The 21,291-nt window shown below is 41.3% G+C and overlaps 1 protein-coding gene across 5 annotated transcripts in view; it reads left to right on the top strand.

The window, feature by feature from the left end:
* The window catches only part of ELMO1 (engulfment and cell motility 1), a 522,106-nt gene that overhangs the window by 339,681 nt on the left and 161,134 nt on the right, over window positions 1–21,291 (top strand). For all 5 annotated transcript variants that reach the window (XM_029924925.1, XM_029924946.1, XM_029924936.1 and 2 more), the window contains one exon: window positions 17,231–17,367. In XM_029924925.1, coding sequence (XP_029780785.1) covers window positions 17,231–17,367 — 137 coding nt within the window. The remainder of the gene's footprint in view (window positions 1–17,230; window positions 17,368–21,291) is intronic.

Consider the following 21,291-nt stretch of genomic DNA (forward strand, 5'->3'; position numbering starts at 1 on the left):
ACTAAGGGACATCCAGGTGGACAATGTCCAGCAAGGAGCTGGTTGTCTGGAGCTCTGGGGAACCACCGGGGCTCGCAGTGGACATTTGGCAGCTGTGAGCATGGAAGTTGCAAGACTAGAGGAGTTTTCCTAGGGCAAGAGTGAAGAGAGGGAAGAAGAGAAAGATGAAAACAGAACCTTGGGTAGAAAGAAACCCCAAAAACAAAGAACAAGTCTATGAAGGAGGCAGGGGAGAGTAGGGAGATTGGGAAGAGCAGTTAATTAGTGTTAGTGGACTGTTGTCATTATGTTTTCTCCTCTAAATTCCTGATGGCTGTCAGATACTTTAGACGGTGTTCATGAAGAATCCACCTGCATATCTACATGCTAGTATAATGTCTTTCTTAGCAGGAAACATGGTGCCATATTGGATATCTTACAGTACATTCTAGTGACCATGTGCAATGTCCTGGTCACTTGTATGTGTGAGAGAATAGCCCTAATAACAGAAATAATCTTTGTTTTTAGAGAATTGGAAAATTTTTATAAAATGGAAGTTCATGAGTACATTTGTCAGGGGAGAGGGAGAGAACACTTTCAAAATATCAAGAACAAAATTGAATGACCAAAAACTAAAATAAAATAACTGTCTGCAAAGAATGTGAATCACAGTTCCTGAGGGCATTAACTTTTATATCATGTAGAAGGACGGTCTGAGAATTTCTATCAGAATCTTTCTACTGAGGTGAAAACCACCTTATTTTTAGTCTTATCCTTATTTGGGGTTTTGATTAAGATGTGTCCTTATCTAAAATGACTTTTTTTTTTTGGTGAGGATTTAAAAAGAAAGACAGCGATTGAGAAAGATGGTGGCCAAGAAGCTGGAGGCCAAAATAATTCTTGCTGAATTTGGTTTAAGGCTACTTTAACTGGAGCAAAGCCTGCAATTGCATAAAAATCACCCCAAAATGTACAAGGATTATATTGTATATATTGCAGGGGTTAATTATCATTTCATGTCTGCAAGATTGAGTAGGAGGAGGGGGAGTAGTAGATATTCAGTATAAGAAGAACTTAGTTGATTAATGAAGGGTTAACTCATCAATTTAAGACGGAATTCTTCAGAAACACACATTTCTAAGACAGAATCTATGCATGCATCCATCCCATTGGTCCCGGAACAAGAAACCAATGTTTGGGTCATCTGGATGGCTCAGTTAGTTAAGTGTCCAACTCTTGGTTTCAGCTCAGGTCATGGTCTTGTGGTTTGTGAGTTTGAGCCCTGCATCGGACTCTGCAATCATGGTGCAGAGCCTGCTTGGGATTCTCTCTCTCTCTTTCTCTTTCTCTGTCCCTCCCCTGCTTGTGTGCTCTCTTTCTCTCAAAATAAATAAATAAACTTAAAAAAAATTTTTTTAAGAAACCAGTGTTCAATTTACTGGAATACCAATTAGTCCACAGTGCTGTGTGGGATGAAAAACATAGTCTCATTAAAGCAATAACAAGAGCTTCAACCTAATTTTATTAGTGCTTTTTAATACTGAAAATATTTGTTTCAACTGCAAAACCAGATTCACTTCCAGGATGTGTGTATGCTCAGGACAACAAGATACGTTCTGGGAGCATATACTTTAGTGAATGTGCCATGTGCTGCTGAAATTTGTCTTTCAGGATACCACCCAAACACTGACAGCTGGATTTTCGTTTGTTTGTTTGCTTGTTTATGAGTCTGTTTCTGTGAAATAAAGAGATTCAATCCTAACATAATCATTTCCTGAAAAAGAAATCAGAGTGTGTGGGATTTTTTTTAAATGAGTAGATTTGATGTAATTTGGCTCTTTATTGATGAGAGATTCTAAAATCTGAGACCCCTGGGGTAGTCATGGGTCTGTGTGTGATAAGTCAGGGTCAAAGGGGCCAGTGGCCTTATATTGTGAACTCTGGGTAGATTCTTATATAACTGTGTAATGGTTAGGACAACACCAGCAGCAACTATGTAGGTAAAAAGCTACCAGGGCAAGGAGACCTCTGAGTATATGGTTATGCATGTATTTGGTTCAGAGCACAGCCTCTGTAGGCTGATTGCCTCCTGCAAACATTCTGGCTGTGTGACTCAGACAAAGTCTCTTAGCCTCTCTGTGCATTGGTTTTCTCACCTGTGAAATAGAGATGAAAATCGAACCTGGCTCACATTTAACTTTCATATAATTAAATCATTTTATAATTTTAAAGCACTGAGAACAGTGGCTGGTATATATGAAGCACTATATAATTGTTTGATGACAAAAAAAAATGTCTGACTAGCTTGATTTCTTAATCTTTCAGGATATTATCCTTTCATTAAAAGAGATATATTTTGTAACTTCTTTATTAGGATAAGTATCTATTAAGCCAATGAGCAAATCAGTGCCCATGAAATTAAGAGTCTACAAATTGATTCCCCCCCAGCATTAAAAGAGTAACATTTCAATAGGACTGCAAGTTTGCCATAGATAAATTGGCAAAAGCAATACCATCTTGTACCAACTGTAAGAATTGCATATCCAAAAATTGTCTTAGCAATAGGAAGTCTTCATTAAAATAGTGGGTCTGGGAAGAAAGAAATGGAATCCAATTTATTTTTAAATCACAGTAAAGAGGCATTGTAGAAAGTATTCACTTTCTGCTTTAAAAATCTTTCTTTGGAGGGTAATTGATAACAAGGACTCTGGACCCAAACCCTTGTTAAACCCTGGCTCTGCTTCCTGTCAGCTCTGTGAGCCAAGCCACGTTGCTTGTCTGTGCCTCAGTTTTTTCATCTGTACAGTGGGGCTGATAGTAGCTACACCAACCTCATGGAATTGTTATGATAATTAAAGGCAAAAATACTTTTGAGGAGCTCAGAACAGCTCTTGGTACACGCTCACTGCAATATTCTCTAGTAAGTAACACCCTGTTCAAGGCTGCTCGCCTTCTAATTTGCTGAAGCGGATTCCCCAGGTGTCTTGTTATTCAGATTATGTCCTTTTCAAGTTTTCCAGCCAGCTGTTTCTGGTTTGATATTTAATGCCTTTTCCTTTTGTTTCCCCTTTCTCAGTCAAGTGCCTGTGTGAAGCTTGACCTTTTCTTAAATTATTAGCACGACGCTTGAGGATGTACTTCTTAGGGCCCAGTGTTCTGTTCATACACTGAGGGCCTCTCTGTCCCTCCACACAGGCCTGCCAACATAATCCTGGCAAGAGAGAGATGTGCTTTTTATCATGCTCTCTTGTTTAAGAGGACTGAACAGAACTATGTATGGGCAGAAATATTAGCGACTTAACTCTGGTTTCGTTCACTGATACAAATCTCCATCTTCTCAGATCCCACATTGGTAAAAGCATGATTGTCAGTGGATTATTCCCTTAATCTCCCCCTGTATCTCCCTTAATCCCACCATCTAGGGCGACTGCATTGTTAACACTGTTATGCAATCCTTGAGGCCATATGTTCCTTGTGACAGAGTCCCATGAGCACTGGACCTAGTGTTCCTGCTCTGGGTGGGTGCGTGGTAGTCAAGGCGGGATGGAAATGGCAAGGGGAACCCCCTACCCCCGCCCTCTCCAGGGCCTTGGTGCTGGCAGGTGGCCTGCAGAGTAGCGTTACATCTCTGTAGCTTAGGAATATCATCAGATTTGGATTTCTTCCCTGTTGAATTTGTGTAATTAATTTGCCTTCTTTATAAGGCATTCTTCATTCTCCTAAAAGAACACCTATGCTTGGGTTTCAGAAAATTGGAGAGAAGGAAGACTGGGTCATTTTGCGGGTCCGACCATTTTAAAGCAGGGAGGGAAGTCTGAGTGGAGCCTTCCGAGTGCCCTTATCACAGCATAAGTGCTGAGATGTGTGTTGTACAAAAGTTGGGGACATCCTCATCCTGTTCTTCAAGCAGTGCATGAAGTGGGGCATAATGGAAACCATAGGGAAGAAAAGCATGTCACCGGAGGCACAAGGAGGGACGTGTAGGCACATGTTAATGGGAGGCTGACCATGTGAGAACCATAAAGAATGTAGAAATTACTAGAAGCTCCTGTTTCTGCAGTAGTCAGGTGGGGGAATCCAAACAGGGGGAGAAAACCAAAGGTCTATAGAGATACAAGGGAAGAGGCAGGCAAGCAAGGTTTGAGTGGAGTGCCTTTCGCAAAGGGATGGGTTTTGGAGGACAACCCCATGGGTTCCATAAAGAGGGAATTACGAAATTTAACATGTAAAAATACAAGCAGGGGTGGTTAACTTGATAAAGAGGTAGTAACTGTGATTGATTTTAGGGTTCCTTCAGAGGCCAGAGAAGAAGAAGAGAAGAAGAGAAGTAGGGTCAGATTGACAAGTGCTGAATGATTTTCTAAAGCAAGTGCATTTTATAGAACAGCGACAGGTAATCACTGAGATTTTAGGGGGAGTCACTGACTGAGCAACAGAGACGAGAAAGAATGGTGTGAGGAGCAAGCCTTGGCATGTCCCCTTCCCTGCATTTTACATTTATTGAATTCAGGATTACTTATTTTCAGCCCCTTTCACCAGCTCTCTAGCTCTGGCTAAGGCTCTGAGGCTCAGGTCAAGGTGTAATCCATGGCCATGCAACAGTGTGCCCGGTCCTTGCTGGACTTTCACTGAGGCACATCCCAGCTGCTCCCGAATCTCTCTCTATCCCAACATAACCTTTGTCCATCTCACATGGTTGGACAGGCAATTATTTATATCTATGCTAAATTTGCTTTGTGGCAGTCTCTTAATGTGCCGCTTCTCAGAATAATTTTCCTTATAAAGGAAGTTTTAACAAAGGCATGCAGAAATTTGCTTCTTGAATATGCTCTTCTTTGCCCTGACTTGGATTATTTACCAAACAGCCAGAATTTTCCTCCTTCCCAGTTCTCCACTGCACCTTTCCAAAGCTCAAGCCACACCATTCCCAGAAGGTAGGTAAAATCTATTTAGCAAGGTAAGTATGCTTTACCCTTGGTTTCTGCATCGCTAACTCACACCACAAAGTTGATACTCCTTTCCAGATAACTAATTTTTCTTTGCCCTTTTTTTCTTTTCTGGGTCAAGAAAAAGCCCTTTCATAGACCTGTAAGTGGATCCAGAAATGATTATTTTGCCAACAGATAAGGCAATAAGGTGTCAAGGACCCAGGTTCCCTTTTCCTGCATGTCTTAGTTGTTTCACCAGAGGACAAAGGAAAAGCGCATGCAGAGCATATCTGCAAGACCATTTTTTAATTATAAGCAAACTTTCAGGGGTCACTTAGCTTGCTCTTATCAGAGATCTTAGTTTAATGGAATTTCTGTGCATATTTTCTTTTTGTTAAATGTCTTGCAAGATGACGATGGTACTGCTGCTCTCTAACTTTCCACAGGAACTGAGTACCTTTATGAAGGGAGATTAAAATAAGATTTTAAAATAAATAAGACTTCACCACAAGCTAACCCTTGTATCCAATTCAATGTTTGGAGGGAAGAATTACACACCATATCTGTACTCTGCACAAGGCTTTATGATTAATATTTATTGAGTGTTTATTATATGCCAGGCACTGTGCTAAGTGTTTTATGGGCATCCTCTCACTATATCTTCATGCAGGTCTACAAGCTATGACTTGCTGTTATTGCCATCATAATAAAGGACTCAGAGACATTAAAGAGCTAGTTGGGATATACAGTGAAGGTGCAGAGAGAGAATTCTAGCCCTAGTCCTAACTCCAGAACTGACATTCCTAGCTACTTAGCTCTAAAGCTCTTGTCTGGTTTACCACTTGTCCTTAATGCACTCAAATGTCAAGTAAGTGGATTCCAGAATAACAGGAATCCTCCAAGTACCTGAACTTTAATTCCATCAAAAAGAGAAAAAGTAGAATAAGAAAGGAGAAGGGAAGGTGTTACTGTATCATGCTGAGGTCTCCAACGCTGAGGTCTTCAATGAAGTCTTCAAAGAATTAAATGATCTGATTCCTCCCACTCCTTCAGCCTCATCTTTTAAGCATCTATCCTTGCTCATGAGGTCAAAGTCATGTGCATAATGAATGGCAGAGCCAGGATCCAAGCTTAGACAGATTGTTTCCAGTGCTATGCTCTTAGCCACCTTGCTAGTTGACTGGGTGTATAACAGGTGGACATGGGCATGGACACGGGGAGGGAGAGAGGAAGGGAGGAAGGGAGGAAGGGAGGAAGAGAGGAAGGGAGGAAGGAAGGAAGGAAGGAAGGAAGGAAGGAAGGAAGGAAGGAAGGAAGGAAGGAAGGAAGATCTATAAATGAATGGGTGAGGGAAGGAACCAGCCAAACCTGTTAATAGCTTTTCCATAAGCATCGGCACTACTCTTCAATGAGGTCAGGATCCACATTTGCAAAAGATACTGCAAGTATATACTTACCTTTCCAACAGATGACATTATATTGAAGTCTGGGTGTAGAGAGGTATACCTGACCAACTTTAGAAGCTAGTAACACTTAGGTAATCAGACTAGGATGCCTAAACAGACAGGCTATATGCTTTTTTATCCAGCTAGTCAAGCTAGCTAGGTAAAGTGCCAAATCCCTGCTTTCAGAGGCGATAAGCAGGACAAACACAGCACTACTTTTGAGAAGCCCGTCTAAGTCATCTGCAATAGTTTTATCCTGTCTAAAAGTTATCATTCCTTGTTGATCACCTAGAAAGCTCATACTCTACTTTCTAAAGTTAACTTTTTATGTGTCTCTTAAAGGTGTAGAAGTCTTCAAATCCTAAAAGCACAATACAGCTCAATGAATTTTCCAACCACCAACTAATCAGTTAACTAATTGCTATCTAGATCAAGATAGTATTATACAACCATTAGAGACCCTTCTGGGTTGCCCCCTCCCCCATTTCTTCCTATTCTCAAAAGAAAAATAACCTCTTTCCACTACCATAGATGAATTTTGCTTGTTTTAAGCTTTAGATAAATAGGATCATATATATAGTATGTTCTCTTTTGTTATGTTCAACATTATGTTTTCATTCATGTTATTGTGGATAGCGTAATTTGAAAAATTATTTCTTTGTGGTAAATATGCTGCTGTAGGAATAGGCTATAATTTATCTAATCTCTTAGATGGACATTTGGGTTGTTTCAAGTTTCAGTCTATAGCAAATAGTGCTGCTCTCAAATTTCATGTGCATTTCTTTTGAGGCATGTATGTATGCATTTCTATTGTATTTATATGTTTGGGAAGAATTGCTATGTCATAGAGTATGAAATTTTACCTTAACTAAATATTGCTTAACTGGTTTTCAAAGTGGTTGAGCCACTTTACACTTGTATCAACAGTGTATGAGAATTCCACGTGTTCCACATTTTTATCCCTGCTTAGTATTTTCTACCTTTTCATTGTAGCCATTCTGGTGGATGTTTGGAAGTTTATTTATTTATACATACATTTTCCTGATGACTCAAAAAGCTGAGCACTTTCTTGTATGTTTATTGGCCACTTAGGTCTCCTACTGTGTGGAGCGCCTGTTTACATCTTGCCCATTTTTTCCATTGGGTTGTCTTTTTCTTACTGACTTATAGGGTATTTATATATCATGGATATCAGGTCTTTGTCAGATAACGTTGCAAATGTTCTCCTACTCTGTGGTTGCCATCCTACTGTATCTTTTGATAAATAGAAGTGTTTGATTTTAATATATCCAGGGGCACCTGGGTGGCTCAGCCTGTTAAGCGTTCAACTTAGGCTCAGGTCATGATCTCATGGTTTTTGGGTTTGAGCCCCATGTAGGCCTCTGTGCTGACAGCTCAGAGCCTGGAGCTTGCTTCAAATTCTGTCTTCCTTTCTCTCTGCCCCTCCCCTGCTTATGCTCTGTGTCTGAAAAATAAATAAGCACTAAAAAATTAAAAAAATATATATAATCCAATCAAAATTTTTCATTCAGATTAATGAATTTTTTTGGTCCTATTTAAGAAAACTTGCTCACCTTAAGGTATTCCCCTATATTATATAGAAGCTTCATTGATTTTCCTTTCACATTCAGAACCGTAATTCATTTAGAGTTTATTGTTATAGACAGTGTGAGGGAGGGAATCATAGTTATTTTTTTCCAGGTGCATATACAATTGGCCCAGAGCACAAGCACTTGAAAATCCACTGTAATGTCCACTTTTTCATAGATCTAGTGTCTGTATATACAGGTCTGTTATCTGAACTCACTATTCTATTCCATTGTTCTGTTTTTCCATCCATAGACTACCATCAAGCTGTTTTAATTACTGTAGCTTCATAATGTCTTTGCATCTGTAAGTGTAATTTCTCCAAACTGGTCATTTTAGCTATGAACAATAATAATTCTTTTGCTATTAAGACTGGTAACAACTGGCATTCATTAAGTACTCATTTTATCCCAGTTAATATATGAATCATGTATCACTATACATTTAATCCTTGAAGCAATCTGAGATAGGAGGTACCGCCTTTCTTATGAGGAAATTGGGGTCCAGAGAAAGTAGAAGTTGATCAAGGTCACATTTCTATTAAGCAGTGACACCAACTTTTATACCCCGGCCAACCTTGCTCCAGAATTTCTTCTCTTTTGTTTACACACACTGCATTGCCTGGAATGTGGCCTCAGTCCTTCTTGCTGAATTGGCTGTATTTTGGTGCTAGAGTCTGATTTTCAGCCCTAACACTACAGTCAGTAATTTTTTCCCCCTCTCTCCATGTCCTTAAAAAAGGCCCATAGGGAAGGTGAACAATGAAGCATTGGATTAGCTACTGTGTGTCTTTTCAGTGTGGATTTCATACTATTTTTAGGCATGATAGAGGAGAGAAAAGAATATCTAGAGTTTTGTTAAACCAGGCTTCAGGAGCTGGAAAGAGCTGAGCGGATTTCAAGCCTCTGATCTCCTGTCCTGAAATAGTGGGGGTGTTCGCTTCTGTATTGATGGAACTCAGCGGCAGTTGGAGAACTTGATATTTGCCCTTACTCTCCTTTTTCCACCTCTCCCTCCTACAAAAGGTTCTGAACTCTCAGCATCTTCCCACACAGTACCAAAACCCCAAAACCAAGCCATTACAGAATACCAGGTCTAAAAATAGGAAACTCAAAGGCTACAGGGGTAAGAATTTCTGCAAAGGCATAAAGGTATGATACATTTACATCTGAGAATTCATAAATACATTATGTAGACTGACCCTAGAGCCACAAATAGATCTGATTTGAATTTTCATGCTGTGGACAGCTAGTAAGATCATATAACTTCTCTGGCAGCTTTGAGGTATTAAACGCTTCTGTGTATATATGATTTATCCCCTTCTTTCTGCATCTCATAATTTTAAAACAAAATGCATTTTGTTTTAAACCAGTACTTATTTCTTTTTTTGGTAAAGATAATCAGAACTTGCCTAGTGCTTCCCAAATCTGTGTCCCTCTGGTACCTACAAATGGACTCACAGGCTCTCTTAGCATAACGAACATCATACAAAGCAAGGACCAGAGCTTTGTGGCATCTCAAAAATTATATTTATCTTACAAAGTTCCTATGAAATAGCAGAAAGTTTGTGCATTTGCCTGTGTCATCTTGTCATTCTATCTTTAGTCAGGTAATTTTCTTGTGTAATGGTCTGCATTTGGTGATATTAATAGGTTGAAAGAGTATAAAAACATCTAACAATTTTCTTATGAAAAAAGAGTTAAGCACTAGTTCATCAAAAATTTCCGAAGCCTAGCAAATGCCATTTTGATGCCTTAACACCCTAAATGAAATGTGTAGCCATCCTGTCACTCAAGGAAATAATCATTTCAGAAATAATTCTAAGTTCAGTGTGGGTGCAGTCTATAAGCTGTATAATTGTTGTTGGACATTAGGGCGTTGAAAATACATTACCTGGGGTGTGTGTGTGTGTGTGTGTGTGTGTGTCAGTGTAGGTGTAATTTTAGAATTTTAGACTTGGCAGGAACTTTACCAGTCCATTTCATTCACAGGTAAAATCTCAGGAACCCAGAGAGCTAAGAGGACCCTCTGGAGGTTATGGGCACCACTGACACCCATTCTCTGTATTCATCAGTCATTGCTTACTTATTATACTGTGGTAGCCCCTGTCCTCCGACTCTCCAGTAACCATCCCTGCCTCGGCTCCCATTATCCAATGGACAGTAGGAACAAATCTACTTTGAAAGGCAAAGTGCGACAAAAGCCTGTGCAGCATTCTTATTTTTATTTTTAAAACTTGTGTGCAATTACAGCTGCTTTCAAAGCTGGCCTATTTATATATGAATTAGATGTCGGCAGATTAATAAGAACCCATTTTACTCTCAGCCCCGAAAACACCTTAATATTCCAGATTTAAAAGACCATTAAGTTGATTCTTTTTTACAAAGTAGAATCTCATTGTGTTAAAAATAGTGTGCTTGAAAACAATTTGGTTTTTAAAAAGTCCTACTATTTTTGTTCCATTGAAAGTTTCTCTCTAAATTTCATTTATAAAATCATTGCCTAGTAACTAAAGATTTTTTTTCTTTAGCATTTTTATTTAAAAGAACAACGGTAATAAGCCTCACCCTCTGTGTGTTTGTTTGTTTGATTAAACCTCTGAATGAACGACTCCATTCTTGAGACCCGGGCCATCCCCAAACGCCGGTGCAAGCCCACACTTCTCAGTGGGATGGCCTGGCCCAGGGTCATGCGATATCCAGTGAGCTTCATCCTTCTATTGGTTCACACCTGCACTGAGTTTGCTTCTTGTAGTCCCTGTTTCCACGGAATCCTCACAGCAAATTAATGGAATTTATACTGTTGTCGCCCCCAGTAAACAGATGAAAAGCCTGAGGTATGGACAGGTGAAATGACTTGCCCAGGTGACTCAGCAGTCATGACAGAATCAGGATTTGAACCTGGCGGGCTGGCTCCCAGCGTCTTCTCCCCCTTTCTGCAAGGGGCAGCCCGATTTGCATTTCTCACTGCTCTGAATGACAAAGTAAGACAGGAAAGCAGATCAGGCAACTTGGCTGGGTTCTTCCTGCTTGATAGTCCTCCATCTTGAATAGCTGCAATTTGAACATGTTAGAAGGAAAACATATTAGTATTTAATGCTTTATCCTTACCTCTCATACTGGAACATCCTTAAAACAAGGAGTCTTGAACCCCAAAATACATCAAAATCTTTTCTTTGTTCCCTGTGTAAGATGTCAAGGAATAGATTGTTTTTGATTTATTTTCATTGAAGTGCAGTTGACACACACAATATTATATTAATTTCAGATGTACAACATAGTGATTCAACATTTATATACATTACGAAGTGATCACTGTGATAAGTCTAGCTACCATCTGTCACATATTATGAAAAAAGCTGTGACATATTATGAACTGTATGCCTTTTGATGTACATTGCATCCCCGGGCCTTATTTATTTTATAATTGGGAGCTGTTTGCCCATTCCTCACTGCAAGGGATGAGTCTTTTCAAGAAGTATAGGATGGGGGTGCCTGGGTGGCTCTGTTAGTTGAGCGTCTGACTTTGGCTCAGGTCATGGTCTCAAAGTTTGTGAGTTGGAACCCCACATCAGGCTTGTTGCCATCAGCACAGAGCCCACTTCGGGTCTTCTGTCCCCCTCTGTATGCCCCTCCCCTGCTTGTGTGCTCTCTGTCCCTCAAAAATAAATATCCATTAAAATTTTTAACAAAAAGTATTGGATGATGGCAAGCCGGTGTCTTCTTGTGGAGGATGCAGACACTGTCTCGGGTGAGAGAAAGCTGGGTTTGATTCCAGGCCCTGTCATCACAGGTTACTTATTTCACTGCTCTCACTTTTCTCCTCTGTGAAATATGGGTGATAACACCGACCTTGTTGCTACTGAGGATTCAGAGTTAGGGCAGGTGAAGCTCTTCCCACAATGGCCAGCATATAACTTTAGGTAATTGCTGGTGAGTGCCTTTCTTCTATTTCAGCTCCCCCATGATATGTCTGTCTAAGTTGTGTTTTCCAGTGCTGCCTCTCCTGACTAGGAACATGGGCATGACTGCTAGCCATTCCAGAGAATCACTCCTGCAAGGAATGTGTTCTGATGCTAACTTGACCCTGCTGTTAGCAATGGCTGTCTTGTCTCAGTGTTCTTTAGTCTGTGGTTTCAAAACACAAAAGACAAAGGAAAATAGAGTCCCTACTGTGTGGTTCCCATTTGCCCAGCCTCTACCACTTACTCCTTCCTTCCTCCCTTGCTGGAGTGGAGGGGAAATTGTGCCTTATTGCATTGACTTCAGGGGTCTGGTCCTCTGCCTGTGGACAATCTCACTGTTTCCTGTACTTGATTTTTTAAAACGGTGATTTATCTATTTTTGAGAGGTGAGGGGAGGAGGGGCAGAGAGAGAGGGAGAGAGACAATCCCAAGCAGGTTCATCGCTGTCAGTGCCAAGCCTGATATTGGACTTGAACCCATGAATCGCGAGATCATGACCTGAGTCGAAATCAAGAGCAGGACATTTAACCTCTGAGCCACCCAGGCGCCCCTCCTGTACTATAAAAAGCATTAGCAGCATTTCTTATATTACCAGCTTAAAAGAACCTATGAAATTTGGATATTATTTGGAGGTTTGAAGGAGAGGATGGGAACTTAGACTTACTGTGTGTCAAGGCCCAGTCTCTGCCAGACACTTCACCCTCTCCAGCCCTAGGAGGTAACTAGTAGTGTGTCCATCTTACTGATGAGGAAGCCAGGGAGAGAGGTGTATATATCACCAACCCTAGTGAGAATTCAAATCAACACTCACCTGATTCTGAAATTTATATTCTTTTCATAATGGAACACAGTAGTAAAGAGTCAGGTGCTATTTTTCTCTGGAGCTGGTGTTGCTTGGCCAGTGTTGACAGGTGCATGTACACTCAGCATGTGACATTTCAGCTTCAGGATCTGAACATCCCGTAGGATTTTGACCTTATCAATAAAAATGATTGGTTGGTCCCAACCCCTCTCTACCAGTAGGACCTCAAAGACCATTCACCAGATTTTACTTCTTCCTTCTCTCCTAGAAATGTTAAAGTCTTTAAGAAGCCATATAGTGCAGTGATAATGATGATAAAAATAATACTTAATAGCTACTGTTTACTAAACTTATCTATATGCTGGTATCTTATCACATATTTTATAAACCTAATTTAATTTAATGCTTATAAATCTTATAAGGTCGTATATTTTACCAATTCAGGGAGTTTCACTGAGGCTACATCGTATGCTAGGGAGCATTAGATTTGGTCTTTGAATGTAGTTCTGTTTGAGTATAACCATTATACCATCCTGCCTCCTCATTCTTCCTTTCTCCCTGGCCTCCAGTAATCTTGAGCATGTGTTCTCTTATGGTAATATCCATGTGCTTGCAAGCGTTTAGGTTTCCATATAAGTAATTTCATGTGCCTGAGAGTAAAAGAAATCCTGGAAACAGTGACTTAAATCATATACAAGGAATTCCTTAGGAGTTCATTCAGTTCAGGGTTGGCATGGTGATTCCACAGTGTAATCGGGAGCTCCTTCTAACTCTCTAAGGCATAGCCTTCATTTTTATGCTGACAGAATGGCTGCAGGAGCTCCAGTCCTGACTGGACATGAAGTTGTGTCCTGAACCTGAAGTGTTGAGGTGTAAAGGCAGAAGCAAAAGGAACAAGCCAGTCAGACATCCTTCCTCTTGTAAAGGTCTTTCCTGGAAACTCTACCCAGCACTTTCCCTGTATCTCTCATTGTTACGTTTGGGTCATAATGGTCACTCTTAGTTACAAGAGAGACTGGAAATGTACTTTTTTTTAGATGGGAGCATTGTTGCAATGAGCAAAATTGGGGTTTGTTAATGTGGAACCCAACCTGCTAATTTCTTGAAGCAGATGAAATAAATTCACCCAGTGTGACTCTTCCCCAGGGACTGACCATCTAGGGGAAACTTGGTGTGTTCCAGAGGCTGAGAGTATCTTGAGCAGATGAAAGAGTTGGATAAGTAGAAGCTAGAACCAGGTAGAATACATCTTGGGTATTCAAGAGAGTTGTCAGGAGTGCAGCCTGACCCGACCCAGGGAAAGGAGAGGTAAGGTCCAGAAGAGGAGTGTGACCAGGTGATTTGAATCTAACTCCACTTGGGTCAGGGCTAGAAGGTGGAAAGCAGAGGAATCCTAGACTTCAAATATATCCTAAATGTTAATAGTTAAGGTGATGTCACTTGTAAGATTTTACTTCATAAATATCTTCCATAGATATAAAAGCAGTACTTACATTTTTGTATTGCTGGGGGAGGCACAACAGAGGCAGAGTTAATTGGGAAACAGAATGAGGAAATGAAAACAACAGACAATGATCGGCTTTAATTATGGCAGTTGGAACCCCAGCTCCACCATTTGTAAGCCTTGTGACCTGTGACCTTGGACAAGTCACCTGACCTTTCTAACTCCCTTATTTCTTTTTTCTCCTCCCCACCCATTTCTAATTTAAACTCTCCTATTTCTAATTTAAAAAAAATAAATTGATATTATCTTCCTTATGTTCTTTTGTAACAACTAACAACAACGTAGGTCTAGTGCTGTGACAGTGGAATGGCTGTGGTATGGCAGTGGCTGTTGTTGGAACTGTCACATTGCCAGGTGTTGTCCATCAGCAGGTGATGACTGTACACTTGCTGTGAGCCCCACTGGACTCAAGATCCTGGTTTCTGTTGAAGGAGCAGTGCAAGAAGATGTGGGAGTGGGTGGAGAAGTTAATTTTCAAAGCAGCAGTCATAAGGAAATGTCCTGGGCTCTTGTCAACGAAGGCAGGAAGTCTGCTGGGTCAACTAAACTGCAGGTTTCAAATGCTCATTTGGGGCCACCTAAAGAAAGCTCATGATGGAAGGTTTAATTTCTCCAAGATTTACCATCCTTATATATAAAATGAGGATAAGCATCACGCCTACCTCCCAGGTTGTGAGGAGAATACCAGTGGAGCCCCTGGTGCATTATATGCACCCAATAAATACTCTCTATTATTAATGACGTTCCTTCCCTCCCTTTTCACCTAAGCAAGTGCAGGGTTTGTTGGTCTCCATTTTGTCTGGTTATCTCAGCTTCAGTAATCCCATAAAAACTTTAACTAGGGCATAAAGTACACACAGAATCGCACTGGGCTCAAAAAGATACTGTGATAATGTGATTAATATCGAGTTCTTGGATGGCAGTAGTATTTTAGAGTGCTTCTGTGGACTTGTAAACTCCATTGGCTTCAGTGCTTAGGAAAGTGAGACTGACAGCTCATTGCCCAGGGCAGCAAATACAATCCGCCTGTGTTTACATTCCAAGTTCTTTAAATAGCTTTGTATCCCGGGTCAGAACTTCACTCTTGCCATTTTTTTGCCAGTAACACAGGCTGGGGGGTTGGGGTGACATATGTTCTCACTACTAATTTCTGAGATGTGAACAGGCTTGACTGAGCACTGGGGGAGAAATCAAAGAGCAACCCATGTTCCTGGAAATGATACGGTGTCACATTTATTACCATCACCACTGCCTTGCTCCATGTTGGTGACAACTTTTATACTTTCAAAGCATTTTCCCATGAGTCATATCATTTGACACTCTCCAAAACTGATGGAGGACAAGGAGCTTTCATTTCCATTTTTTAATTAAGAAAATCAAGACTCATGGCTCAGTTGGTTAAGTGTCTGACTCTTGATCTTGGCCCAGGTCATGACCTCACGGTTAGTGAGATAGAGCCCTGAATTGGGCTCCATGCTGATGGCTTGGGAGCCTGCTTGGAATTCTTTTTCCCTCCTTCTCTGTCCCTCCCCTGCTTGCTGAGTATTCTCTCTTCTACTCTCTCAGAATAAGTAAATAAACATTAAAAAGAAAAGAAAATTGAGGCTCAGAAAGGTAAAGTGACTTGCTCCTGATTGGCATGGGCTAGGCTTGAACCCACATCTGCCCTCAGACCCAAACCTTTTCCACACAACTGCACATTGCTGGCAGCCTGTGCCCTTACCTTGTCTGGAAGAAAATAGCCTCTATGTAGCTTCATATCTACCTTTATAAAGGTCTGGAATTCACTAAGATAGAAGAGCTTGGGACATAATAGCTGTGGCCTTGCCTGAGCAGAATGTGTTTGCTTAGGTTTGATTAGGGTTCAATCGCTGGGGCCTGCATGGGATGAGTCTCTCCAAGTAGAATCAACCACATGGCAGGCACAGGGCTTTCTCCAAGTAGAGAAGGTCTTGCTATAAACCCCACTCCCGCCCTGCACTGCCTCTACTCCTGGGCTTCTGGGGCTTGAAATTCCACCATTTGGAACCATGAAGACTAACTGGCTTTTAAAGAGATTCTGATTCAAACAGGAACTATTCACTACACATAACAGCTTATATTTAAAAAAAAAAAAGAAAGAAACTTAGGGTACTGTTTTGCAGGGAATCACAAAATCTAGTGCTTTCTAGTGTCCTCATCCATAAGGCATGAACCATAAGAGGCATTGTAAAGATCAAATGAGATGTATGTAAAAGGACTCAAAAATGTAAGCTTGACAGAAAGCAGGGAAGAAGAGGGTGTCTGGGATACCGTTCTGGAACGGAGGAGAGAAATAGGCACAGCTCGAGCTCAGAGCACTGGGTCTAACATGCATGGGAGGCAGCAAGACAGTCTGGCTGATTTCACAGTTTGGTCCAGGACTGGACCATTCTCGGCCTTCAGAGCCATTTGGGTTGCTTTGACCTCCAGCCATCTGTGTCTGGGAATGTATAACAAATGGTTAATGGCATCAGATGGTATATGATCTCAAATGTCCCCCTGCTTACTGCCATAAGAGCGGAAAGAGCTCCCTGGAGAAATAATCGAGGATGCTATTTTCAACATTGCAATTAATCGTGTGCTTGGGAAAGCTCATCCTCTGCCAGTTATTCTGGTGAGAAAGGAGAAATTAAGAGTGATGGAGCTATGACTGAGAAGGCAGTTTGAATCATCTTTATAACATCAAACAGGCAGATGCAGAGCCTATATCCAACACCAGGGATCCTGGAACGAAAGATATAAGAGTCACGTCACGGGGTGGGTTAGGAGATGACTTCCTTCAGTCAAAGTATGTCCCTCAGATAGGTCTGACCATCTGACCTTCAACTTCACAGTTTCTCAGGGACTATCATTAGGTTCCTTTCTCAAAATGCCTTACTTCCACTGTGGCTTGAGCCAAATGTGCCTCCCGTCATCTCTCTTTGGGACACCCTTGTGTGGTTGTATTTCCTCATTTCACTCTGCAGACTTTCTCTCTTATTTCCCTTCTCTTTCTTCCAGCTAGTGAGACCTGCAACGACTTCCACCCAATGTTCTTCACCCATGACAGATCCTTTGAGGAGTTTTTCTGCATCTGCATCCAGCTCCTGAACAAGACATGGAAGGAAATGAGGGCAACTTCTGAAGACTTCAACAAGGTAAGGTGAAGCTGAGGCAGAGGCAGCAGCTTCCTTTGTCTCCCAAGGAGCCTCCCCTTTGCACGGTTCCTTAGCTATGTGTGAAAGGCAGATTGGGAGAATGGGGATGACTGAAAGACAGTCATATCTGTATAGGTGGGAAGCTTGTGTTGGTGATGTTCATCTGTCTAGGGAGAAGCTTGGAGTAGCTTCGTTCCTTTTGGCTAACTAAACTGGGGCCACCAGCAGAGACCCTTTCTTGAAAAATATTGTCTAGATTAACTTTTTATGGCATGAGTCCAGATTCCTTGTTATTGTAACACCCACTAGATGCCCCCACCCCTCATAACCACAACCCATGCAGAAGAAAGAATGAGATCCAGAAGGCTGCCCTATGTAGGTAACTCTTGGTTTCTTTGTGGATTATGGATGTGTTGTAATCTGTCCTTTGCCGTGTCAAAAAGAGTTTATATTAAAATGTGAAATCTCTTTCAGGGAGTTGAGTAAGTTTATAGGGAATATGTTTTAGTTTACAGAAGGCATTTGATTCTTTGAATGGACATCTTCTTTGGTTTTCTGTTAAGAGTGTAAGTTTCCCACTTCTGTTTGTGCGTGAATGTTGGGGGCCAAGAAGAGTGTTGACCAACTTAGAGAAGGCAGAAATATTCTGTAAACTTTTTTTGATAAACAAAATTTTTATCCTTAGATAAAGGCCTTGTTACCAATAATCTACTGGCTATTAATAACTGATGGTTGAGACAGGTGTATTCAGGACAGGTATATTGGGAGAGGTCTTCAATACTTTTAATTGGCTACTGTTAATGGATCTGGGTTTGCTTGGCTCCGTCATCCATACCTGCTGACCCAGGGCTGGGGACATAACTGTTTGACCTCACAGTCATCTGGTGGGGCCTTCATAGCTTGCGCTTGGGCATAACCTAATATCAGAATCCCTGCCACCTTTCCTCTGAACTTGCAGCCCATTCTTCCTTACCATCAAATTTCTGGTTTGTGGCAGCTTGAACTTGATGTTGGTTGAAAAGAAAGAAAACCATAAAAAGGAAATGGCATTCTTTGGCGATCCTCAGTTAGGTGCTAACCTGACTGTCTCCATCAGCATAATGATCTTACCTGCATTTGGAGCAGACAAATGCCATTCTATCTTGGTCACGTTGGGCCATCTACTTAATTCATTGAAATAGGCCCCAGTGACGTCCCTCCATGGAGAGCCTTGATGCGTAAGCTTCAACAAGAGCCGCCAAGGGTCTGAGCAGCGAGGCTCAGGCACAGGTATGATTGAAGAAGGGACATGAAGGAAAGAAACCCAGTAATTCTGCAGCCTCTTAAGTGCACTTCACTTGATTATGAGGGACTTTGCAATTCAGGTACAAATCATCCCCTGGAAAGAGGAATGAAGGAGCAGGGTTCATACAATCAAGGCAAAAAACAAAAAAACAAAAAAACCAAAAAACAAAAAAACCCCACAATGCAGAGTTAAATAGTCTCTAAAATGGCCAAGGCCACTTTGCACCTGGATCAGAGCAACTCCTCATGTACTACAGTGTTTCTGAAAGCTGTCTGGGCCTCAGCTTCTATATTCATGGGCTGCCTGTCCCTTTAAGAGAAGGGAGTCTCACTGGCTTTCCTGTGTTCCAGCATCAGGTGTCTGCTTTCCTTTTTTAAGGTTTATTTATTTGTTTAATTATTTATTTAAAAAATGTTTAACATTTATTTATTTTGAGAGAGAGACAAAGCATGAGCAAGGGAGGGCAGAGAGAGAGAGGGAGACACAGAATCCAAAGCAGGCTCCAGGGCTTGAACTCACGAACTGCAAGATCATAACCTGAGCCGAAGTTGGCCATTTAACAGACTGAGCCACCCAGGCGCCCCTAAGATTTATTTATTTTTGAGAGAGAGAGACAGAGCATGAGTGGGAGAGGGGCGGAGAAAGAGCAAGAAAGAGAGGGAGCCCAAACAGGCCCTATGCTGTCAGCACAGAGCCCAACACAGGGCTTGATCTCAGGAACCAGGAGATCAGGACCTGCGCCGAAATCAAGAGTTGGGCCCTGGCACCCCGTCTGTCTTCTTTCAGAGAGGATTTCATTCACCCTGCTTCTTCTGAATTACAGGAATTGCCATTTTTGTAAATGATAATAATATAAATATTGCTGTTGTTGATATATGCACAGATAAAGTTATTGGAAAATATTTCCAAATTCCTGCAGAGGAATCACTCAAGATGGTTAGCACTTAGATGCTAAAATCCTACAGAACAAGTAATTTACAAAATGAAACCCCAAGAATACATTGTTAGCAAAGGTGACCAGAGGCCTCCTTCTGGAGGAGGTGAGCATGGCTCTCAGGTCTGTGTGGTTCATCACGGTCAAGTGTTTGGGTCAGTGCTAATGACATCCTGCCTGTGCAGGGTGAGGTCCCCAAAGTATCACTCTGAGCTTTGTTTTATAATTAACTGATGTGGCTATAAGAACTGTCTTCAGCAAGATGTAAGGGCCAGGTTCGGGGGATAGTTTTTTCTTATGGCCCTATTGCCATCTTTTTGCATCATCTACCAATCATAGATGTTCAGTGTCACACAGGTGCTGCCAGGTAGCGATGGCAGTTTATTGCCATCAGTGTATGGCCTCTCAGCTGGAAGCCTGAGAGGAAGAGGGTCTCATCCCCTGTACACGTGTCCGTTGGTCAAGAGTGGATACCAGCAATGGAAATGACCAGGGATTTAAATTTTCGATATTAAACAGTTCTGCTATGTTTGCTTTTTTCTTGTTAGTATTATACATGCCTTCATTTGTAGCCATAAAAGTGTATCAGTTATATACTCTTTTATCATGTGTGTACTAGTTTTCTATGGTTGCTGCAACAAATTGCTATAGACTTTGTAATTTAAAGACACAAATGTACCATCCTATAGTTTCATAGGTCAGAAGCCAGAAGTGGGATTCATGGGTTAAAATCAAGGAGTCAGCCGAGCGGTGTTCCTTTATGGCTGCTCTGGGGGAAATCCATCTCCTAGCGTTTTCCATGTTCTAGAAGCCAACCTATTTTCCTTGCTTGTGGCCCTTTTTATCTTCAAAGCCAGCCAACCACTGGTCCTATTCTTCCTACGTCACACCTCGCCACTCTGATCCCTCTTTGGTTTAGATCTTTCACTCCTATGGACCCCAGTGATTACATCGGACCCCCAGGATAATCCAGGATAATCTTCCCTATTTTAAGGTCAGCTGATTAGGAACCTCAAATCCATCTGTAACCTGAATTCCCCTTTGCCACATAAGATAACATATTCTCAGATTCTGGGGATTGGAATGTGGACATCAGTGCAGGGGAAGAGGGACATTTTTCTGCCCACCACAATAGATGTTTAATTCCTAGGTATGTTTGTATCTGTATTTGCGTGTATTAATTTAAAATATTGAAACATAGATGGATGAGCCTTTGTTGTTGTTATTCTATTTGCTGGTAGAACAGCATAATATCAGTCAGTTCTGTTTGCTCAAGTACAGATTTAACTGTGTCCCTTTTCTTTTATGTCTCTGTTCTGCCTCTACCAGCCCTATGAAAAGAAATGGGCTCCGTATGAGGGCCTCTAGGTCGGCATCTTCCTGATTTTTTTCCTGCTGCTTGTCTACCAGCCACTGTTCTGCTTTGCCAGATAATAAGTTGGAAAAGAGAGAAGAAGGGCTGACATTTTATTTTATTTTTTATAGCTCTTTTTATTTATTTTTTATTTTTTTTCAATATTTTATTGTCAAGTTGTTTTCCATACAACACCCAGTGCTCTTCCCCATAAGTGCCCTCCACCATCACCACCACCTCTTTTCCCCCCTCCCCCTTCCCCTTCAACTCTCAGTTCATTTTCAGCATTCAATAGTCTCTCAAGTTTTGCATCCCTCTCTCTCCCCAACTCTCTGTCCCTCCTCCGCTCCC

This window comes from Suricata suricatta, chromosome 2, assembly GCF_006229205.1.
Source record: "Suricata suricatta isolate VVHF042 chromosome 2, meerkat_22Aug2017_6uvM2_HiC, whole genome shotgun sequence".
In the NCBI taxonomy this organism is placed as follows: Eukaryota; Metazoa; Chordata; class Mammalia; order Carnivora; family Herpestidae; genus Suricata; species Suricata suricatta.